The sequence below is a fragment of the Strix aluco genome, chromosome 4 (assembly GCF_031877795.1).
Source record: "Strix aluco isolate bStrAlu1 chromosome 4, bStrAlu1.hap1, whole genome shotgun sequence".
Lineage (NCBI taxonomy): Eukaryota > Metazoa > Chordata > Aves > Strigiformes > Strigidae > Strix > Strix aluco.
In genome coordinates, this window is record NC_133934.1 from 101,343,784 (window position 1) to 101,362,263 (window position 18,480).

The window sequence follows — 18,480 nt, forward strand, 5'->3', positions numbered from 1 at the left end:
GCCATAGAAGTGCTTTGTTTTATATTAAATCAATAGCAGATCTCTGTAACCTGGAAAATTTCATCATTTATAACCAACCATGTGATGTTCCTCTAAAGCTGGTGACACCTTAATTTTTCTTTCTGCATACTGCCTTTCTGTTGGGACTTATTATGCAACCAGCATATTTTTTGGAAAGTGTGTAACAGTCAATTTTAGATGAACCAGAAACAAAAAGCTCAATAGCAGCCTTCATAGCTTTCTGACTGTTGTTTATTCTGTACCAGTTCAGTTATGTACAAATACTATAAATATTAGTGGACAGCACAATTAATTTTGAATTATGTGACTGCTAAATGAGAAATGACGTTGTTTTGAATGGTGTTTAATGTGATACAAGCAGAAATCATAAGCCAAAATTCACGTCTTTTGAGATAAAAATGTACTTTTTAATAGGAGACAGATGACTACCGGTATTTTGATCCCAAGATGCTACGAGGCAGTGACAGGTGAGTTTACTACGAGTTTTGCTTGTTTCCTTGTACCCTGTGAAAAGGCTAACTTAAGAAATCTGGTTTTATTTTACTTGCTGACTACAAGTACTTAATTTTAATCATTAATTCTAAGTCAAGACAGTTGGTGTTGAAGGAATTCACAACAGGAACTTGGATCAACCAGATAAATTTTTATAACACTACAAAAAAAATCTTTTGTTCTACTGGCTGAACATGCTGCTAACATGTACGTTGGTTCAGTCAGAGGAATGTGCGCTAATATTTAGCAAAAATAAATGTTAGAATTCTTTATATGTGTACTGCTTGGTTTCTTTGAAACTTTGTGGTTTTTCACTGTCAAATTAAAAAGTCATCGCATAGTGCACCAAAATTTCTTTATCACTTTTTGAACAGTTAAAATTTTAACTTGAATACAACCCTTTACAAAGTTAACAACTTTGAAAAAAAATCATTAAAAATTGACTGCATTTGCTCTTGTATAGGCAGGTGCACATTTTATATTCGTGTGCATATGAAGGGAGGATATAGTTTATTTTGCCAGTAAAAGAGAAGAAGAGGAATTCCACTAACATTTTATAAATTTATATCTCTTGCTTTCTGCCTTTGACCAATAACTGTGACTATCTCACTTATAATATCCTGGAAATGGAGAAGATACTTATTTGCCAGTATTTTATGTTTCTTGTTAATTACAACTTTCATTGTTTTGTTATGCTTTTATAGCATTTTTGGACAATTTTGTGCAAAAGTGCAAAGATTTGTTTTATTAAAGCCGAAAGGTTTTCACGTAAGCATGCATTTTTACCCACTCCATCTAGCTCTTCTGTTGCTTTAAACAATGTAAAGATATGCATTTACAGCAGTTCATAAATGTGCCATTCTGTGTAGCTGTAATAATCATCATAGGGAAAAACTTAATTTCTGGTTCGGGGTTTGTTGGGGTTTTGTACATAAACTCAAGTTATATCTCTTAAATCATATTTGAGCATGGCAACAAAACTACTATAGCCGTATATGGGTTTATCTAATTCTCCCTTCAAATATTTATGTAGATGATAAAAAACCATAGGTTTGACAAAATATTACTAGTTTAAAATAACAATATCAAATAGTATAATTAATGGAATGATATTTTAAAATTACTGATTTTGGTTTTAACCTACTCCTGTTTTAAGAAATACTGGCATTTATACCTCTTATTTTTTAAATAGAGTAGGAACTGCATTGCTGTAATTCAGTCTTAGCAAAACAGTATCTTCACATTCTGTATAAAGCCTGTCAAGTATAAACAGGCCTTGCCCTCTGAAAGGATGACAAAATATATGTGGATTTGTCATATCATATCCAAATCACGAGAGAATTGGGCTAACTTTTCTCCTTATGGGGAGTCTGTAGTATTCATGACAGATAAAACAACATATTAGAGAGAGCCATTCCCTCTTAAAGCCTATTTTTCTGATACACTGGAATCTGTGTTGAGTCAACTGTTATTTGTCACTCAGAAAACTTGAAAGAAGCAATGCTTTTAATCTGTTAGAACATAAGAATTATTTGGCTACCTAGGACTGCAGGCCAGTACAAGGCAGGAAGGTAGTGGTAGTGTGTGAGCAAAGGGTGAGAGAGCAGACTGACCCTTCAGAGCTTTCTCTTTGCTTTTTCCCTTCCTCCTGAAGGTGCAAGGTGCTGCAGGAAAAGAGGTTTCTCCCTCTCTGCCTGCTACCTCCCTGTGGCTAGGACTGTGTCTTTAAATGGAGAGGAAGAGTTTGTACCACCCGAACTGTAACTTAACCTCTTCCTCCTTAAATCGTTTTAATCCTAATGTTGTTGCTGTGACACCTGACAGCAGAACACATACCTATGGATGGTAGCTTTTGTGATTTCGAAGCATCACTATGTGTGCAGGCACTGCAAACTAAGGGGCTTACCTAGTTAAGATTCTAGTAGGCAGGATTTGTCAGTGTCATGAACTGTGCTAATGCTGATGAAATATTTTACTCATTGTATTTGCTCCTAGCTAGCAGCACTATAGTTAGAACTTCTAAGCTCTAAAAGTGTTGTCATAAAGCTTATGATTCAAACAGCAAACTTAAAACTGATGAAGTTAAACTCCTATTTACTCATATTTTGAGTCCTCTAGATGATTTTCCATAACAAATCATTTAAATAAAATACCTGGAGAATGAATGCAGAAAGGCAATTATTGTTCTATTTTATATCTTTGTCTAACATTATATAGTATTCCATAAACATGATGTGTACATGATACTTACCTTGTGTATTTATATTAATGTCTAATAAAATTTAAGTTGTAGTTTGTTTGTGTTTCTTTTTATAGTTCAGTTCCAAGAAACAAAAATCCATTCCAGGAGGTAAGTCACATAGAAATTATTTTTCAATGTTCTTGTGTTTAAAAAAAAAAAAATAAATCCTGAAGTACCAGTCATTTTTGATGATCATGATTAAGAAAACAAGAGGTCGTGTTTGCAGAAACCACTTAGACTAATTATATCTAGTATTAATTATAATTAGCTGTTATGTTGAAGAAGTCTTTTCATCTTCAAAGGACTATGTAAGCATTAACTAATACTGGGGAAAAAAATCTAGAAAATTCTTCTGGAGGTAATTACAGGGATTTATTAATATCCTAATTGGGTACTCAGCAATTTAAACCCCCTATTTTTATACCAGACCTTTAGAGTGCTCTCTAGATTTAATCCTTTGTTCAGCCTTAAACAGCAGTGTTGACCACTGATTTAAGTGACAGGATTTTAAACAGTCTCTGCAATTAAAGGAGAAAAGCAAAACAAAAAATGTTGTCATTTTATACAAATGCCAATAACTTTCAGTATTTTTCAATGTAAATATTTGCAAATAATAAAGTCTTACTTCTCTGATCTTACTACCAAGTTTCATAAGCAAAGTCTTTGCCTTGGCAATATACAAATGTCTCAGATTTCTTTTGAAATGTCCTGATTATCCTCCTGAACAAAAGAAATACCATATGATGTCATATATATGACTAGCAGATGGTCATAGCAAAAATATCAGTAGTAACATAAAGTCTGTATAAAATTGGTATAGCGTAGTCAAACAATTTTGGATGGTGAATGTTAACAAAAGTTATGCAATGCCTAAGTCTTCTATTCATTAATCTCTTTTAAACATAGCCCAAAAACTACTGATGGCCTTTACCCGTAATATTAGATTATTACCAGTAGTAAGTGGGAGGTGAAAACCAATAAAAAAGTGTATTCCTTTGTAACAGAAGTATTTTATTTGTGTCCCAAACTAAATCTTAAGCATCCATGGAAATATTTTAACTGTTGCTATGGTCACTGGAGACATCTCTGCACAAAAAAGTAACATGTTGAAACTGCTTACGTTTCAAGTATGCCTTAGTAAAAGATAGTGACATGTTAAAAGCTCTCAGCTTGCTATTCTGCATCCTACTAAAACTCTCCTATTATCTTCTTTCAGGTAGGAAGCTAGTGGTTCTGTGTCCAGTTCTTATTAGACTGCAGTGTGATTAGGATTATTTTTGCTGTAGATTTAATGATTTGGTATATATTTTACTACTGAAATACTAAGAATTTGAATGCATCTTCTGATTATGTGTGTGTTACCTTTTAGGCAATAGTGTTTGTAGTTGGAGGAGGCAACTATATTGAATACCAAAATCTTATCGACTACATAAAGGTATGTGCAATTCTGTCAGTTGTAGTCTATAACTTACTGATAGAAATGGTTTTAGCAGGTTTTCTGTAACATGTAGTATTAAGAAGATTAAGTCTATGAAATTAGCCTTACCATCCTTATTATATACAGAGTCAGGGGAAAAAAGTACATAAGAAGTCAGTAGAAAGTGTGGATTATTAATTCAGACCAACAAAGAGTTACCGTTTCTGGTGGGTTTGCTCGTGTTGCACTTTCGAATTGAGTAAATAAACAGCATTCTGCTTTATTTTGTCTTCATACACACTAACGTGGTTGAAAACTGTCAGCAGATGTGGTTAACTGAATTAACCTGTCTTCTGTACTGATACATCAAATGCTGTCAGTTCGGGTGTTCATATTGTTTTAGAGTTCTGTTACTAGTTTTTGTTTGCTGTTGTTAAATAAAGTAGCTGTAGCATATCATTGCCTTGAAGGTGAGGAACTGCTCAGAATTGTCTAGTTTTCATAGGTCTCGCAAGAGATACTAAAGTACTTTTTCGTATGTAACTTAGCAATATGAAATCAGTTCAAAACAAGGCCTACAGATAACAGTATCTTAGTTTTCAACAGTCTTACTTGAGCATATTGTCTGTTGTTTCAGAAGCCAGGATAATGCAAATACTATGCTATCTGTCAGAGCAGAGATCAGATTGGCATCAATATCTGACCATTTATTATTTTCCCACATTTAGAAGTTTTCACTAATGAGTTAGTAGTGGAAGCTCATTCTTGATGTGCTGCATCATTTGATTCTGTGTAGAAATCATAAGAGGTGTTACATGCACAAAGAAGAAAATATGTAAATAACTATGTAATGCTAGTGTAACAGATTTAGTTTCTCTGGTTCCAGCTGGCCAGCCTAGCAGAACACACATACATGAAAGATCAGTGGATAGAGAAAAGTAACATCATGAGAGTTCTTGAGGGGCAGGGGTGGGATTCAAGCATTTTCCAGGAATAAAAAAGTACAGAAGGAACCTTGATAAAATTTTGAAGCAGCAGCATACCAGTTGAATTTAAGAGCAGCAACATACCAGTCTTCCTTCCCCATCTTAACCTTGTTCATGGTACGATCGTCCTGTCCTGTGGTGGACTGGATTGAGGCTTTTCACAGAAAAGAATAAATATGGAGCCTTAGTCACTGAAAAACACTTCTTCCATAAAACAAGTACACGAGAGTTTTATCTCCAGCTAAATCTTGAAGAACATAAAGTCAGAACATATATGTCGAGTTGTTTTCCCCCTCTAACAAGCAGTCATTTTGAAACAGAGCTGGTCTGGATAGGGGAAAGGAGAAGAAGAGGAATATAACTTAAATTATTTGGGCTCAGTGTAGCACTTACCACTCTTGATAACTAATTATAGCATTCAGTGGGGCATCTGCCTGTAGCAGAGTGCATTGTCAAACTTTAGGCTTACTCCTTAGTTTACCCAAAGCCACTTCAGGTGCCATATCAATTCAAAAGATGCCCAGCAACATGTGTATTTGTTACTTCCTACTAAAATAAAACTCTGAATCCCCTAGAGGCTAATACACTTCTCTGATACGTAGCTGCCTGCTGTCAGAGCTGAGGTTTGCTCTCTATGCGTATACGTATATATGTGTGTACACAGAGCATTTGTATGATGACAAACACTAGGCACTTCATACAAGGTGGCAGGAAGCTGAAGTTTCTGAGGAATAGGAGGGCAAATGGGAGGTCATTTGATAAACAGGTGGAGAGGACAGAAGGAACTGAAAACTACAGGAATGGTAATGTTAGATCTTGTGGAGAGTCAGAATTAGGACGTAGTTTTTCTTCTTCTGGAACCTGTGGGCAGAGGTTTCTTCATCATCAGTTGTCACAGCTGAAGAGTGCTGTATGCTTCTCCAATCAGACCGCATACTTGGTCAGCAGGAGGTGACCTCCCAAGGGGGAAGGCTCCCTCACTGTTATTCCACTTAGCTGTTTGCTCTTGAAAGAACAAGAAAGGTTAATGAAAGGCTTAATTCCACCTCCTGCCCCCCCAGAGACTTGTCTGCCTCTCCCAGGTGACTCTTACTGGCTTATCCAATAAGATTTTCTTTGCCATGCAGTACACTTCCAGAATCTGTTGTTTCAACAGATGTAGCTTATTAATTATTCTAATATTCAATCAGTCTTCCTCCAAAATATAAAAAGAGAAAAATCAACAGCTCTGTTCTTGCAAGCAGATACCACAAAGATTTTATTCACTGCTTTATTTTTCTAAGCACTATCTGTTTTGCCAGTTTGACTCTGAAAGCACAGAGAAAGTATTTTAAAACTTTCTAAAACAGGAAGCAATGTTCATTCAGCTTTGACATTCTGGGGTTTTTTTGTAGGAGAATGAAGAGGAACCCTCAAATCCAATTATTTGCAGTTCTGTGCTAGAATGGACTATCTCACATCATCAAAAAGCAAATATTTATAATGTCAGTAAGGCAGATTGTGCCTTAAAATAAATATATTGGCCAAGTTCAGTTCAACATGCTGAAAATGTGTCATTAAAATTGCAAGCCATAGGGAGCCTCCAAGAGGAGACTAGCATACTGTTTTTTACAAAATAATTTAGCATGTCCTTTCAGTTCCTTTTGCAGATGGTTAGAAAGGTACTGCTTGATAATCTGAAATTTAAGAACAAGAAATTTAAATGCAGCATAGTTTTTCAGTCATTAAAAAATACTGGGCTTTGAAGAGTACTGAGATTTGGGGGTTTTTTAGATGTTAAGCAGTTTCAACTTGCCTCCAGTAATTATTTGGAGATACAACGCTTTGTTTGAATGGACTAAGTAATTAACTTTAAATAAAAGCATACATTTACAAAAATTACGCATCTGGAAGAATATATATGACAGCCTGGAAGTGTACATTAATGTATTTTAGAGCTGTCTGAAAGGCAACAGTCCCATTTCACAATTCTCTGTATAGTTTAAAAATTTTTTTTGGTACCAGGCAGAAACAAATGCTATTCAGTCATACTGCTGAAAGTGGAATCTGTCAGAATACCAGTTTAGATCAAAACCAGGCCTGTTTGGGCATCAAGATTAGAAAAACTGGCCTGAAACGTGGGAAGATGCAAGCTCAAGATGCTGCTCAGCAACAAGAATAGCTTATTGCCACAAACCACTCAAAATTAATAAAGATGAGGATTTGAACCAGGATTACCATTTCCCCAATTAGTGTGTGACCACCAGCTAAGGACTGTTTGAATCTGCTTCTCTTACTTTCTGCTGAAACAGCAGAATGGTTAATATATATGAAACAAAATCATTTTGTCAAGGCTTGTTCCTGTTTTGCTCTTTAATAAGTAAGTTTTACCTAACATGGGAAAATGCAAAATAACAGTGAAACAGATTTCTCAAGCCTGTGCTTGACCTTTGGAGGAACCATGGGATTATTAGCCCAACACTGGAAATAAATTCAGTCTGAAACTATGTTACTTAAAATAATTTTCACTTCCAAAATGCTAACATAGCACTTTGGTAGCCTTACTCAAGTGAATACTGTTAAACTGCAAACTAGGTTTGTTATGCATCCGATTGAAATCAACATAACATTTTGTTTCAAAATCCCTTTACAAAAAAACATGCTGTTTTTAACATCATCATCATATGGAAATGAATTACAGATTGAAGTTTACAGGCTCTAATGCAACAGAAACAGTGAATATATTGTTACTATTCTTAGCACAGTGCCCGGTTATTTTAGGGGGTAGGATTTGCTCAAGTAAGGTTGTTTGCTTCCGCAAGTCATTCATAGATACATCAGAGAATTTAGCATTCTAGTGACTTTAAATGTGTAAAATGCCCCATTTTTTCCACTTTCTTTCTGCCTCTGGTCTCTCACTTCAATTTAGTTATGGTTTTTTTTCCTCTGGTGGAATAACTATTCCTTTTTCAACCAAAACTGTAAGACTTCCAGCATCATCAAGATTTGGTTTTTTGGTATACAATTAGATTAAGCCACTTCTGCTATTCTGTTAAACACTTGATTTCTTCCTGTCTTGTCTTTTTTTAGGGTAAACAAGGCAAACATGTCCTGTATGGCTGCAGTGAACTTTTTAATGCTACACAGTTTATAAAACAGGTTGGTGCTTTTGATAATCTCTGTAACATTTATTACTTCTGTAACTGTGTGTTCACTTATTTGCCCTTACATCTCTCTATGGATTTTTACAAAAAATCAACTAATTTGTGAAAGATTAATACATGTTCTTGTTACCTCTTTTCACTTGATTGAAATGGGTGTTTGAAGTAATTGTTTTTAATTAACTTTTGAAGGCCTGTATTGGTCGGTGTCAGTTCACAGATTACACAGGTAATCAAGTTCTTCATAATTGCTTTTACATAAGTCCTGATGAAAACAATCACTCAGTTCTTGATACTTTCACAAATAGCATGTCTTCCCAGGCTATTCTAGCAACTTCTGCAAGTTAAAAACTGCTATTCAACTGTGATCTTTAAAAATTTGTCCTAAATTTTGCTATTTATAAATACTGGCCTCGTGGGGGCTTGATGCTGTCCATACTGATACTAAAATCAGTTTTTTAGTGCTGTTAAAAACATCATCACCACTACTTCTCTATGTCTCAATCCAATACAGATGCAAAATAAAAATTATTCACGGTGATCAGCAAATAGCAGCCCTTCAGTAGCTGTCACCACCGATGGTTTTACTTTCTACTAAGATGACAATAAACTGTTATTCAAAACTACATTTTTAAGAACTAAATTAATTCTTGCTGCACTTGAAGGAGACAAATGGTACTTACCAGCTTATAACTTTTCAGTCAGCTTCTGAACTTTTTTGTTGACTTGACTGGGTATGCTGCACCTTTACCTCTGAGATTTATTCAGATCTTAAGATTTGAAGTTCAGCTTCTGTCCTGTGAGGGTATGCATTAAATATTCTATTACCAGCATACTTCTGGTTGGAAGACAGAAATATTTACTGTGTGAACTGTATATTAGTTTGACTGAAAGAATAATATTAGCAACCTAATAGTTTTCTGTCTCTTCATGTTTAGCTCTCCCTGCTTGGCCAGAAATAAGACTGAAACACCATTACCTGGATGGCAATGTGACAACAGAGAATTGTTAACAACATTCAGATATCTTTGTATCTATAGTTTTGTCATTATATTAAAATTTAAACCCATTTCATTAATATAATAACCTTTAAAAAAAAAAAAAGACCTGTAATTACTATGGTGTATATCAACATTTCAGAAATAAACCTTAAAACCTGCTATATTTTTGGTGGGGGTCAGTTTCACATTATTACATTCTAAATTCGGTATTAGCTATGGTATATGACAGAGCTGGCTGAAAAGCATAGCATTTTCAAGTTCTTGTATATAGTTTCTGTTACAGTAAACAAAGCAGTAGCTTGAAGAAAAGGTCAAGTCTGTCTTCAGGAGATGTGTTCTTCCTGAAAGCCAGATTATCTTTATTTAACAGAATTGAAAAGGACAAAACTGCCTTTTAGGACCACAGACAAACAGCCTTAGTGCAAGAGAACTACTACTTCTAGTAGTAGTAATTTTATTTTTATTTTACCTTTTCTTTTATCCTTTATTTTACCAAAATCATTATACTTGTACTTAAATTTGTGCAGTCTTTGCTTGATGGTCCAAAGATGTACTTGAAGATACCTTCAGTATAAGTTTCTGATACAGTAATTTAGCTTTTCTCTTAAGGTTAAGAGAAAATTGCTTTCCTACACAGTCACAGTTTCAAACGGTGAAACATTTAATAATTTTCTTCTGTACTTTTTATTGTAACTGCTTTTGCTGTTATGTTTGGGAAAAAGCCAAGTCATACTCACAGAACAGTTCTTAACTGTTTTATAAGCACATATGTAAAATACAGTTTTTACCAATTGCATTAGGCAGGGGTGGTTTAGTAGTTTAAAGAATCTCATGATAGAATTAAGTTTTGCCAGTAATGACAGCTCTGGAGAGTGTGTATGGGAATTGAGAGAAGGTAACAAAATTTCTTTATAGATATATGTCTTTAGAAATGTCCTCTCTGGAAATAGCACTGCTACTGGTGAAGCAATAATATGTCTTCAAAAGGAAGCCTAACATACTCAAAAAGTAAGAAATAAACACGTCTGGTGGGTTTATTAACAAACTGTGAGATTGTAAGAATTACTGACTTACTGTAAATTTTTCAGCAGTTTCTTGCACTATTCTTCAATGTTGAATGTTAATTTTGCTCTAAAGGCAATACTTTTTGCCCAGCTAGATTTGTTTCAGAACATCTATACAAGAAATGCAGTTGATCTATTCTTTAAAAAGTAACACGGTCTAGATTATGCATATTTATATTGTGATATCAAAAAGTAATCCTGTTCATTATCTCAGCTGAGTGTTGTAAGCTACTCCACACTACTACTATGAACTTCTAACTTTGCAAAGTCAATAAATAAATTTATTGTCCTGTTAATTAATAGTTTTTGTAAGTGAGCACTCTTCCATACTTCAGTCAGCAAGGACTCATTGTGTCAAATGGCGTTTGTTATTCTAATTCCCTACATATACTATATTTGTTAGTAAAAACAAGGTCAAAGTGCATTTGGAAAAGAAAATGACATTTAAGGTGTTTATTGCTTCCTGTGGGAGTTTGTTCTAGGAGCTTGAAATAATCCATCCCCAAGAAAACTGTGCTAACTGTGCTTCCTGTGCAAAGAGTTTTAACCTTGCAACTGATAACCGACTTCTGAAAAATCTGCTGACTGCTTTTTGTCCAGATCTTGTGGCAGCCTGTGGTATGATGGACCCTGCTCATTTAGACCAGGAGCACTCCTAAATCACAGCTTACAGAATTTGCTGTTTCAGTAAACTATGGGAAGATATCAGAAATTGCTTTGGTGGCTGTGTTCAAAAACGTAGTTTGCAGTCTTTATGCTGGCCCTGGAGACAGGTTTCATTTGTGCCCAGCTTTATAGCTGGATCTTCAGGTCTGTTGTGTGAGCATGCACTGGTCAATGTGGGATTTGTTTTTTTAAAAAATTAATAAGTACAATTTTAGTACGTCAAACATTCTTCTCTTTCCTCTCCAAACTAGTTTTCTGGATTTGTTGCATTAGTAGTCCTAAAGCTCTCTGTTACCATTAAAATCTCAGATTTACCACTCTATCTCTGTAACAGCACTCCTCATGCTTCTTCCCTTCTGACACAACCCAAGTTACAGCGTGCTGGTTTTTGTTACGTGGCCCTTTTCCCTCAATACCTCTTGGGGAATTAGGAATGTAGAAGGTTGTACATGAAGTCTCCATGGTTAATCTAGAAGCAAGCAATGTTAAAAGTAAGCTGGCTCTTTAGCAAGCTTATTCAGTTTATAGCCAGTCACTATGCCCTTCAGATCCTCAAAGGTCTATGCTTAAAGGAGAGGTTATGCCTGGCTTAGCAAGTCTTTTAAGTAAAATAGTACCAGCAGCGTTCATGTTGCTAATAAATATTTTAGGTGGCTGCATAGGGGACCAGGGAGTTTTGGAACTTGTCTAGCCTCTTCTTTGTTAATTAACCTCGGACAGGGCGGGCTGGCTGGCAGGGCAGTGCCAACGGCAGCACCAGCTCCAGCACAGCAGCTCCAGCTTCCATGTCTGAGGTCTGGCCATTCTTCATTGGGATCCACCTTCCCATTTAGGTAAGTAAAGCAACACGGCTGAGTTTCAAGTGCTGTATTTGTTCTCGGGAAGAAAATAAGCAGTCTGGTCTTCAGCTGTGGAAAATTGGCACATCTGTCTTTCAGGATGTATAGACAGATCATCCAAATGGTTACATATACTTGTCACTTAAGAATTAATTCACAGTTTGAAATTATAACCCTTTGCTTGCTTTCTTAATTAGAAAGTTTTAGAATATTTAAATAAATATTTTGTGAATTAATGATGAATGTGGTGCCTTTGTTTTGCAGAATTAGATACTTTTAAAAAAGAAAAAGTAACAGTAAATAAGGAAACAATCAGAATGAGGAAAAGAAACCTCTGGAGACCACCACTTGATTTAAATGCCTTTACTAGTATAACGCTATCTGATACAAATCAATATTTCTTTCCTATGTTAGAAGAAGATTTTGCTAAGATTGATGGTGTTTCCAATCTGAATGGAATGTAAAATAGCATTTTTTTCCCAAAACACATCAGGACTTCAGATAATAGGAATGCTCCTATCATTCAGAGCTACAGAGCCAACACTGCTATACATACAAAACTCCACGACTAGAGTTGAAAAAAGTGCAGCGCTTACCTTTTCACTTAAATGATATAGTCCAAAATGGAATTACTTAATGGTTAGTCCAGTGTGTTGGCTGGAGCAATCCTAAAAGGAAAAGGTTTATAAGTAGGTACACAGGAACTACAAAATTATCACAACTGTGTTCTTCAGATCTGAAATAAAAGGTGTTGGGCCAAAACAACCTCCTACCTTTGTTTACTGACAGTGGGGAGACCTACTCGGTCTCTTTGAGTTGGATGATCCGTTAGATCTTACGCATTGCTGACAGAGGGCTCTGGCTCACAGAACATCAAGCTTGGTCAATGTTCTAGTGTTACAGAAAAATTAGCTACAGTGGCAGTGGTTTCCCCATAACTTCAGAGATCAGAGAAAATGTTAATAATTTTCTTGCAGTGACTCAGCAGATGATTTGACCCACTTCTGTTTTGTTCAGAAATGGTTTAGTGACCCTATCCATGTAGAAATCACAGTCATTTTCAGCAACATTCAAATATATTCTGCTTTTTCATGTGGTCACATGTCACTGAGACACAAATTACCTCCTTCAAAGCCATTGAAAAATCTGCATATTTAATCTACCAATGTATCCTATTTTTTTTCTAAAATTATAAACCCTTAGGTAGCTCAATTGCACAAGAATTTGAAATTCTAATGATAAACTTTGTAGCTTTCCCCTTATCTTCCAGTGTCTTTCCCCTTCTGAAAACCAAGCAGGACCAGATTTTGCATTTTAAAAATGTTGTATTGAACTTATCCCAGCTCCTTCTCGTAATCGCAGAGGGTGGCTGTCTTGGTTTGGCAATGGAGGAGTGATCTTTATCCCGTGAAACCAGACACATCCCCAAAAGCCTCAGGACTCTCAGTCCCGCATCCTACTTCAGTCTTCCCATCTCGTGCATTCCTGGTTTTGGCAATCTAAGGGGTAGATCATATGCATAATGCTTTTAAAGAAAATTGCTTCTTAGCACCTCAGAATGGACATGCAACATAACCATTATTTACTGCTCCAAACTGTTATTTGTATTATGTATGTTTCATGAAAATAAATAGAGAAAAATTAACCTGCATGAAAATGAAGTGCCAGAGAGGTGGGTAGCTTCTCTTAACAAAAATCAATGTGGATTCATTCCATATTTGCTGGGAGGTTTTATTTTAGAATTAATAGAAATAATCTGATATGAATACGATTCTCCATAGTGTTTCCTATAGCTGACACCATTCCCCCTCCTTTTTCTGCCTCCCCCAAATAAATTTATAATATCTTCCCTCTACATAGGTTTTGAAATTATACTGAATATTTAGTTTTAACAAATAATGGGATTACTCCTACTTCATTTTGGGCAGTAAATTTACACAGGTCAGCTCAAATACTTTTTTTTGTAGTGGACTTAACTGAGCTGTTTAATTTACTCCCTGAAATGAACTAGGGCCGTTTGTACATTCAGCTACAATGGCAAAGCTGCCTTGGTTCTTACTGCATCTCTAACAAGGAGAATAATTGCAACACCTTATACCTGAATGACACTAGGAGCTCTTCTCTGAAATGTTTATGACAATGCAGGTATAGCATTAAATTGATTTAAAAATAGAGTCCAAGCATTCAATCTGATACATACCTCTCAAACGACTTTTTAAACCATAAATCAACACATACAGTTTTTTGTTTCCAATGCAAAGAACTATGTTTACACACTTTTTCTAGACCACAAATATGCACCGTATGAAATAGATTGAATGAGGGCAACATTTTCTTCCATCTATAAATCCCATATGATTGGTGTCTTCATTCTTGGTTTGTTGTTCTTTTATGTGTCGGTGTTTTCTGTTATATACAAAGAGTTATCAGGTCACCAAACCGTACGAGGGAGAGATATGAGCCAAAGATGATGGATTATGACACAAAATGTTTCACAGGCAAGCACATAATTTTTTGCATAGAGCTTGTATATTAGCAAAGCTAAATGCTGTATTGTCAGTTTTGCTAGCACTGAAATAAACCCTCTCTTTTTTATATGTGAATGAAGTGAAACACCACTGGTGCAATATTTTCTCCAGATTCTGTTACCAATATGTTCCAGTCCTCTAGGAGGACCTCTTTTACTTCATTTTCCTGGGATTGTTGACAGCTAAACTACTGAGCTCCAGCTGGGTTATGAATTCACCCTTGAACTAGAACATCAATCCATTGCCCATAGGTAATTAATCAGCCATGGACCCTGTTCATTCAGATGTAGTTTGAATTGGTAACTCACAGGAAAAGATACCTACTCCTAAACATCATAGTCTGTCAAGCTGCAGTACTGAGGCTATTTTTTTCTTCCCAGTGAAAAAACCTGTGGCTAGCCAGCCTTCCCTCACTGCAACCAGGCTCTGATGAGTTCTTTGAAAGCAAATAATGTGAGGATAAGCACTACTACACAGGGAAGGTAACTATAAATCTACCTTCTGTGGTTTTTATATCTCCATCACCTTTATCATGTGAGGGATATGTGGTAGTTTGAAGGAGAAGAGGGAGGAAAACCAAACAACTGGAAATCCTCTAGGAGTAAGTGTCAAAGACGACAAACACACTTGTTTTGTAGACCCTCACCATATGCTGCGAGATTGTTCTGCAGCTCTTACTGGGAAATTGCACAAGTCTTTGCTAGCCACGCCACCAGCTTTCCAATGGTTCTGCAGACCATGTCCCTCCACAGGGGAGAAGTCTGTTCCATTAACCTTGTCTTGCATAGGGCAAGAAAAAGCAGTGTTATTATCAGCTCAGGGCTCTCAGGGAGGAGAGTGAGTGCTCATGTCTTTAGTCACACTCACTCCTCCCTGGAAAACTTGAATTTCTGCAGGCTCAGGGCCCAACATGAAAATGGGTGAACCCAAAAGAGGTCACCCTTCTCCAGAACAAGTTCTTTTTTTTTTTTTAATCATAAAATCTCTTGCTTATTAGTTAGAATTAAGTTTCTGTCTTTTTTTTCCTTACATCTCCCTCTCAATTCACTGCAATACCAATGATCAAAAGCATAGTCCCTATACTTTAGGATAGGATCCAGCTTAGTCAAACAGTCAGTGAAAACCTGATGAAAACTGATGTAGTTTTATAATTGTGGCAGTCAAACCATGAACACCAAATTTGTGATGTTTTCCAAATTCTTTTTCCTCCTTTAGGTGTCATTAGTAATTTCTTCTGCTGTTCTCCTGGCCTGGCCTCCCTATGTGCAGTCCCTATCTGGTCAGGATCTGGGCTTCAAGCGCCAAGCCCACCAGTATCCTAGCCAGGCTTTCTACAAAGACTGACAGTTCTTAAAGTCCATTCATCAACACTGGCGTGAACCCTAAATTACATAAGGGCTTTAGAAACCTGTTCCAGTGTCCCAGCAGAGACAAGGATTTAGCCCCAAAATGCTAGTATTGATATCTCAAAGGAAACAGCTAGCTCCCTCCCAAACCCACAGAAATATTTGTACATCTAAAGTTTCTGAAGCAAAAACACATCAGAGTTAGAAGAATCTTTTGGCACAAGATGACCTTGCTTTCTGTTACCTATTTCTAATAAACACTCATTTTGGGAATGAAAACAGTGCTAAGAAAATAAATGCAACTCTCGCTGACTTAGATCCAGAAAGGATGAAACCTGGACTGCATTCTTTGGAAATTTTCACAGTAAGAAATCAAGGACAAATGTCTCTATCATTTCATTAATATGTCACATTTTTATGCTGTTCAGATACATAACTTTTTTTTCACAATTACAATAGCAAAGCTAAATGACTGCAAAGGATATTCACTGAAAGGCAATCTTACTCTAGTCTCCTCCTTCCTTTTACTTAAGATTACTACATTAAAGGGATTCCATTTTGTTCAAGTGTTTTTACTGATTCCCTAGAATTTATCCCTACTATACACAGTATTCCAGTTTTTCTGATCATGCCTAGTGCTCCCAAATGCAAGAAGACTTCCGCTTCTGCAGCTGCGTCCTAAAGAAGTCTGTAAGTGAGCAGCCACTGTGTCCAAGTCCAACTTCTCAAACAGGTTTGTTGGTTTTGGTTTTTTCCCTCCTCACAATGGAGAGGGATGACAGGACTGATTGCAATTTGCAGATGCATCTCGATTACCATCTTAGTTTCCCTTGCTCACTGGAGAACAATTTTGACTGCATCTGCAACCTCACGACTGCAAGAGCTGCAAGCCTCAGCACCGCACAGCCCGGAGCTCAGCTCTGCAGCTCACAGACTGTCTATGACAAGGACTCCATGGCTGCTTGAACCCCAGTGCATCCGAAGCCTGAGGAGCAGTGTTCAGCAAGGCCTCATCCCGTGGCCTAAGCCAGACAGCACACAAAGCGTTGCTGCCTGCGTGGGGAACTTGGCTGCTATCAGTAAGGGCCAGGTGGGACTATGAAAGAGGCAGGTCCGGATGAGCCACCCTCCTCCCAGCTGAAGGCCCTGATCAGAAGGTGTTGGGATGACACAAAGCAGCAGGAAGGGTTCATGGGGCTGGCAGGGCTTGGGGCTAACTTACTTGGTTTATGGAAAGTTCTGGAACAGTCAAATATTAAACTGTTCATTGTTCAGCATGACCACAGGCAAGGATTGGTAACCAAAGCCTGTCTTAAAAAGGAAAAAGGGAGAATCAGGTCCTTCCCAAGGCATCAAGGTGTAGAGATCACTCAGGCAGCAGTGTGGGAAGGGGGAGGGATCATAAAAGAACTCCAGCATAAGTACAAAAGGGAGATTCTCACCTAAAATAAAAGGCAAGGACAGAAAGTAATGCTATCAGTCAGCAAAGCTATGGAGGCACTGGGTTCAGGCTCCCATGCTTTTTCCACAGTAGCCATGTGTAGGGAACCCAGCAATAGCAGTGGCCTCCATCCCAGGAGTGGTCCAAGGATAGGGTCCATCTCTCTCCCTTCCTCCTCTCCCCTCCACAGGACAACGGCCAGGAGAAGAGCAGGACACTGAGCCATGAACCTCTAGTGACCGTGTGTGGTTGGTAACATCCATCACCAAAAAGAGCCAGGAGGGAGTCTCCAGCATCCAAAAATCACATCCCGCTGAGTCAGGGATGAGACTGGGGAGACACTGACATTCTTCACTAGAAGAATCATCTACCAAGGAACTAGAGAATAAATTCACGTATTTAGGCACATACCAGGAAAACGAATGCTGCCTACCCAAATGCAGATCTTCTGACAACAGAAACTATAAGCACAAAGAAAACACAGTTCAAATGACTACAAGTTGCTTTGAGATCTTTCACATTGTTTGGTGCACAGCTACAGTTCCACTGTATAAAACTTTGTGGATATACAAAAGATTTAATGGCTTGGCAATCACCGAAAAAATGTGGAGATTAAAAATATTAGGTTGATCTTGCTGTTCTTGCTATTTACTGGAAAGCCTGAATTCAAAAGAAACAAAATCTTAACAAGGCCCAGGTATCAGACAAAAGTTGGCTATAAACTAAAACCACCTTTTGCTGCTATACCACTACAGCTATTTTGACAGGAAGCACAAGAAAACAGTTTATGGCAACGGTCTGCCTTGCAATGCATACAATCAGGTTCCCAAGTCTTTTGGAGAGACTGGTGTTCCTGCAAGAATGTGCAACTCTGTGTGCATCAAATTGTTGAAAAATAATGAAAGACCAACAGTCAAGGAATATCTACCTGCATTATCTTACTACTGGCTTGTGTGTTCTTTTGTTTATCCCCAAATTCATTAAAAATCATCAGAAATGTCAGTACTTTTTGTACGACAATGGCAGACATGCAGCATATGTTTGCATACACATAAGGGCAGAAGCAATTTTCATGATTAAACACAAAAGATGGTTTTAGGAATCTTAACATTTTCCATATCACACAGTTATAATTAATTAGATGAATGTATTGCCTTCCCTATGCAAGTACTTTTATAGTGTTTGATACTTGAAAGGTCAGAACATGTCTAAATTTAAGAAGTCAGTAGGCCAGCTGTTTTGAAATGGGAAAACAGTTGACATGATGATGTGAATTAAAATTATTCCTAATTAAATT

The 18,480-nt window shown here is 36.9% G+C and overlaps 1 protein-coding gene and 1 long non-coding RNA gene across 9 annotated transcripts in view; one reads left to right on the plus strand and one right to left on the minus strand.

Annotated features, from left to right (window-relative positions):
- The window catches only part of SCFD1 (sec1 family domain containing 1), a 56,550-nt gene extending 45,889 nt beyond the window's left edge, over positions 1–10,661 (plus strand). For all 6 annotated transcript variants that reach the window (XM_074824545.1, XM_074824546.1, XM_074824548.1 and 3 more), the window contains 5 exons: positions 436–488; positions 2,830–2,863; positions 4,125–4,190; positions 8,228–8,296; positions 9,237–10,661. In XM_074824545.1, the coding sequence (XP_074680646.1) occupies positions 436–488; positions 2,830–2,863; positions 4,125–4,190; positions 8,228–8,296; positions 9,237–9,260 (246 nt within the window). In that variant the 3' untranslated portion in view covers positions 9,261–10,661. The remainder of the gene's footprint in view (positions 1–435; positions 489–2,829; positions 2,864–4,124; positions 4,191–8,227; positions 8,297–9,236) is intronic.
- The window catches only part of LOC141923419 (uncharacterized), a 37,773-nt gene that overhangs the window by 4,180 nt on the left and 15,113 nt on the right, over positions 1–18,480 (minus strand). For all 3 annotated transcript variants that reach the window (XR_012623293.1, XR_012623291.1, XR_012623292.1), the window contains exons 3-5: positions 12,465–12,536; positions 8,982–9,095; positions 5,216–5,312 (exon numbers count right to left, since the gene is read on the minus strand). This is a non-coding gene — a long non-coding RNA (uncharacterized LOC141923419). The remainder of the gene's footprint in view (positions 1–5,215; positions 5,313–8,981; positions 9,096–12,464; positions 12,537–18,480) is intronic.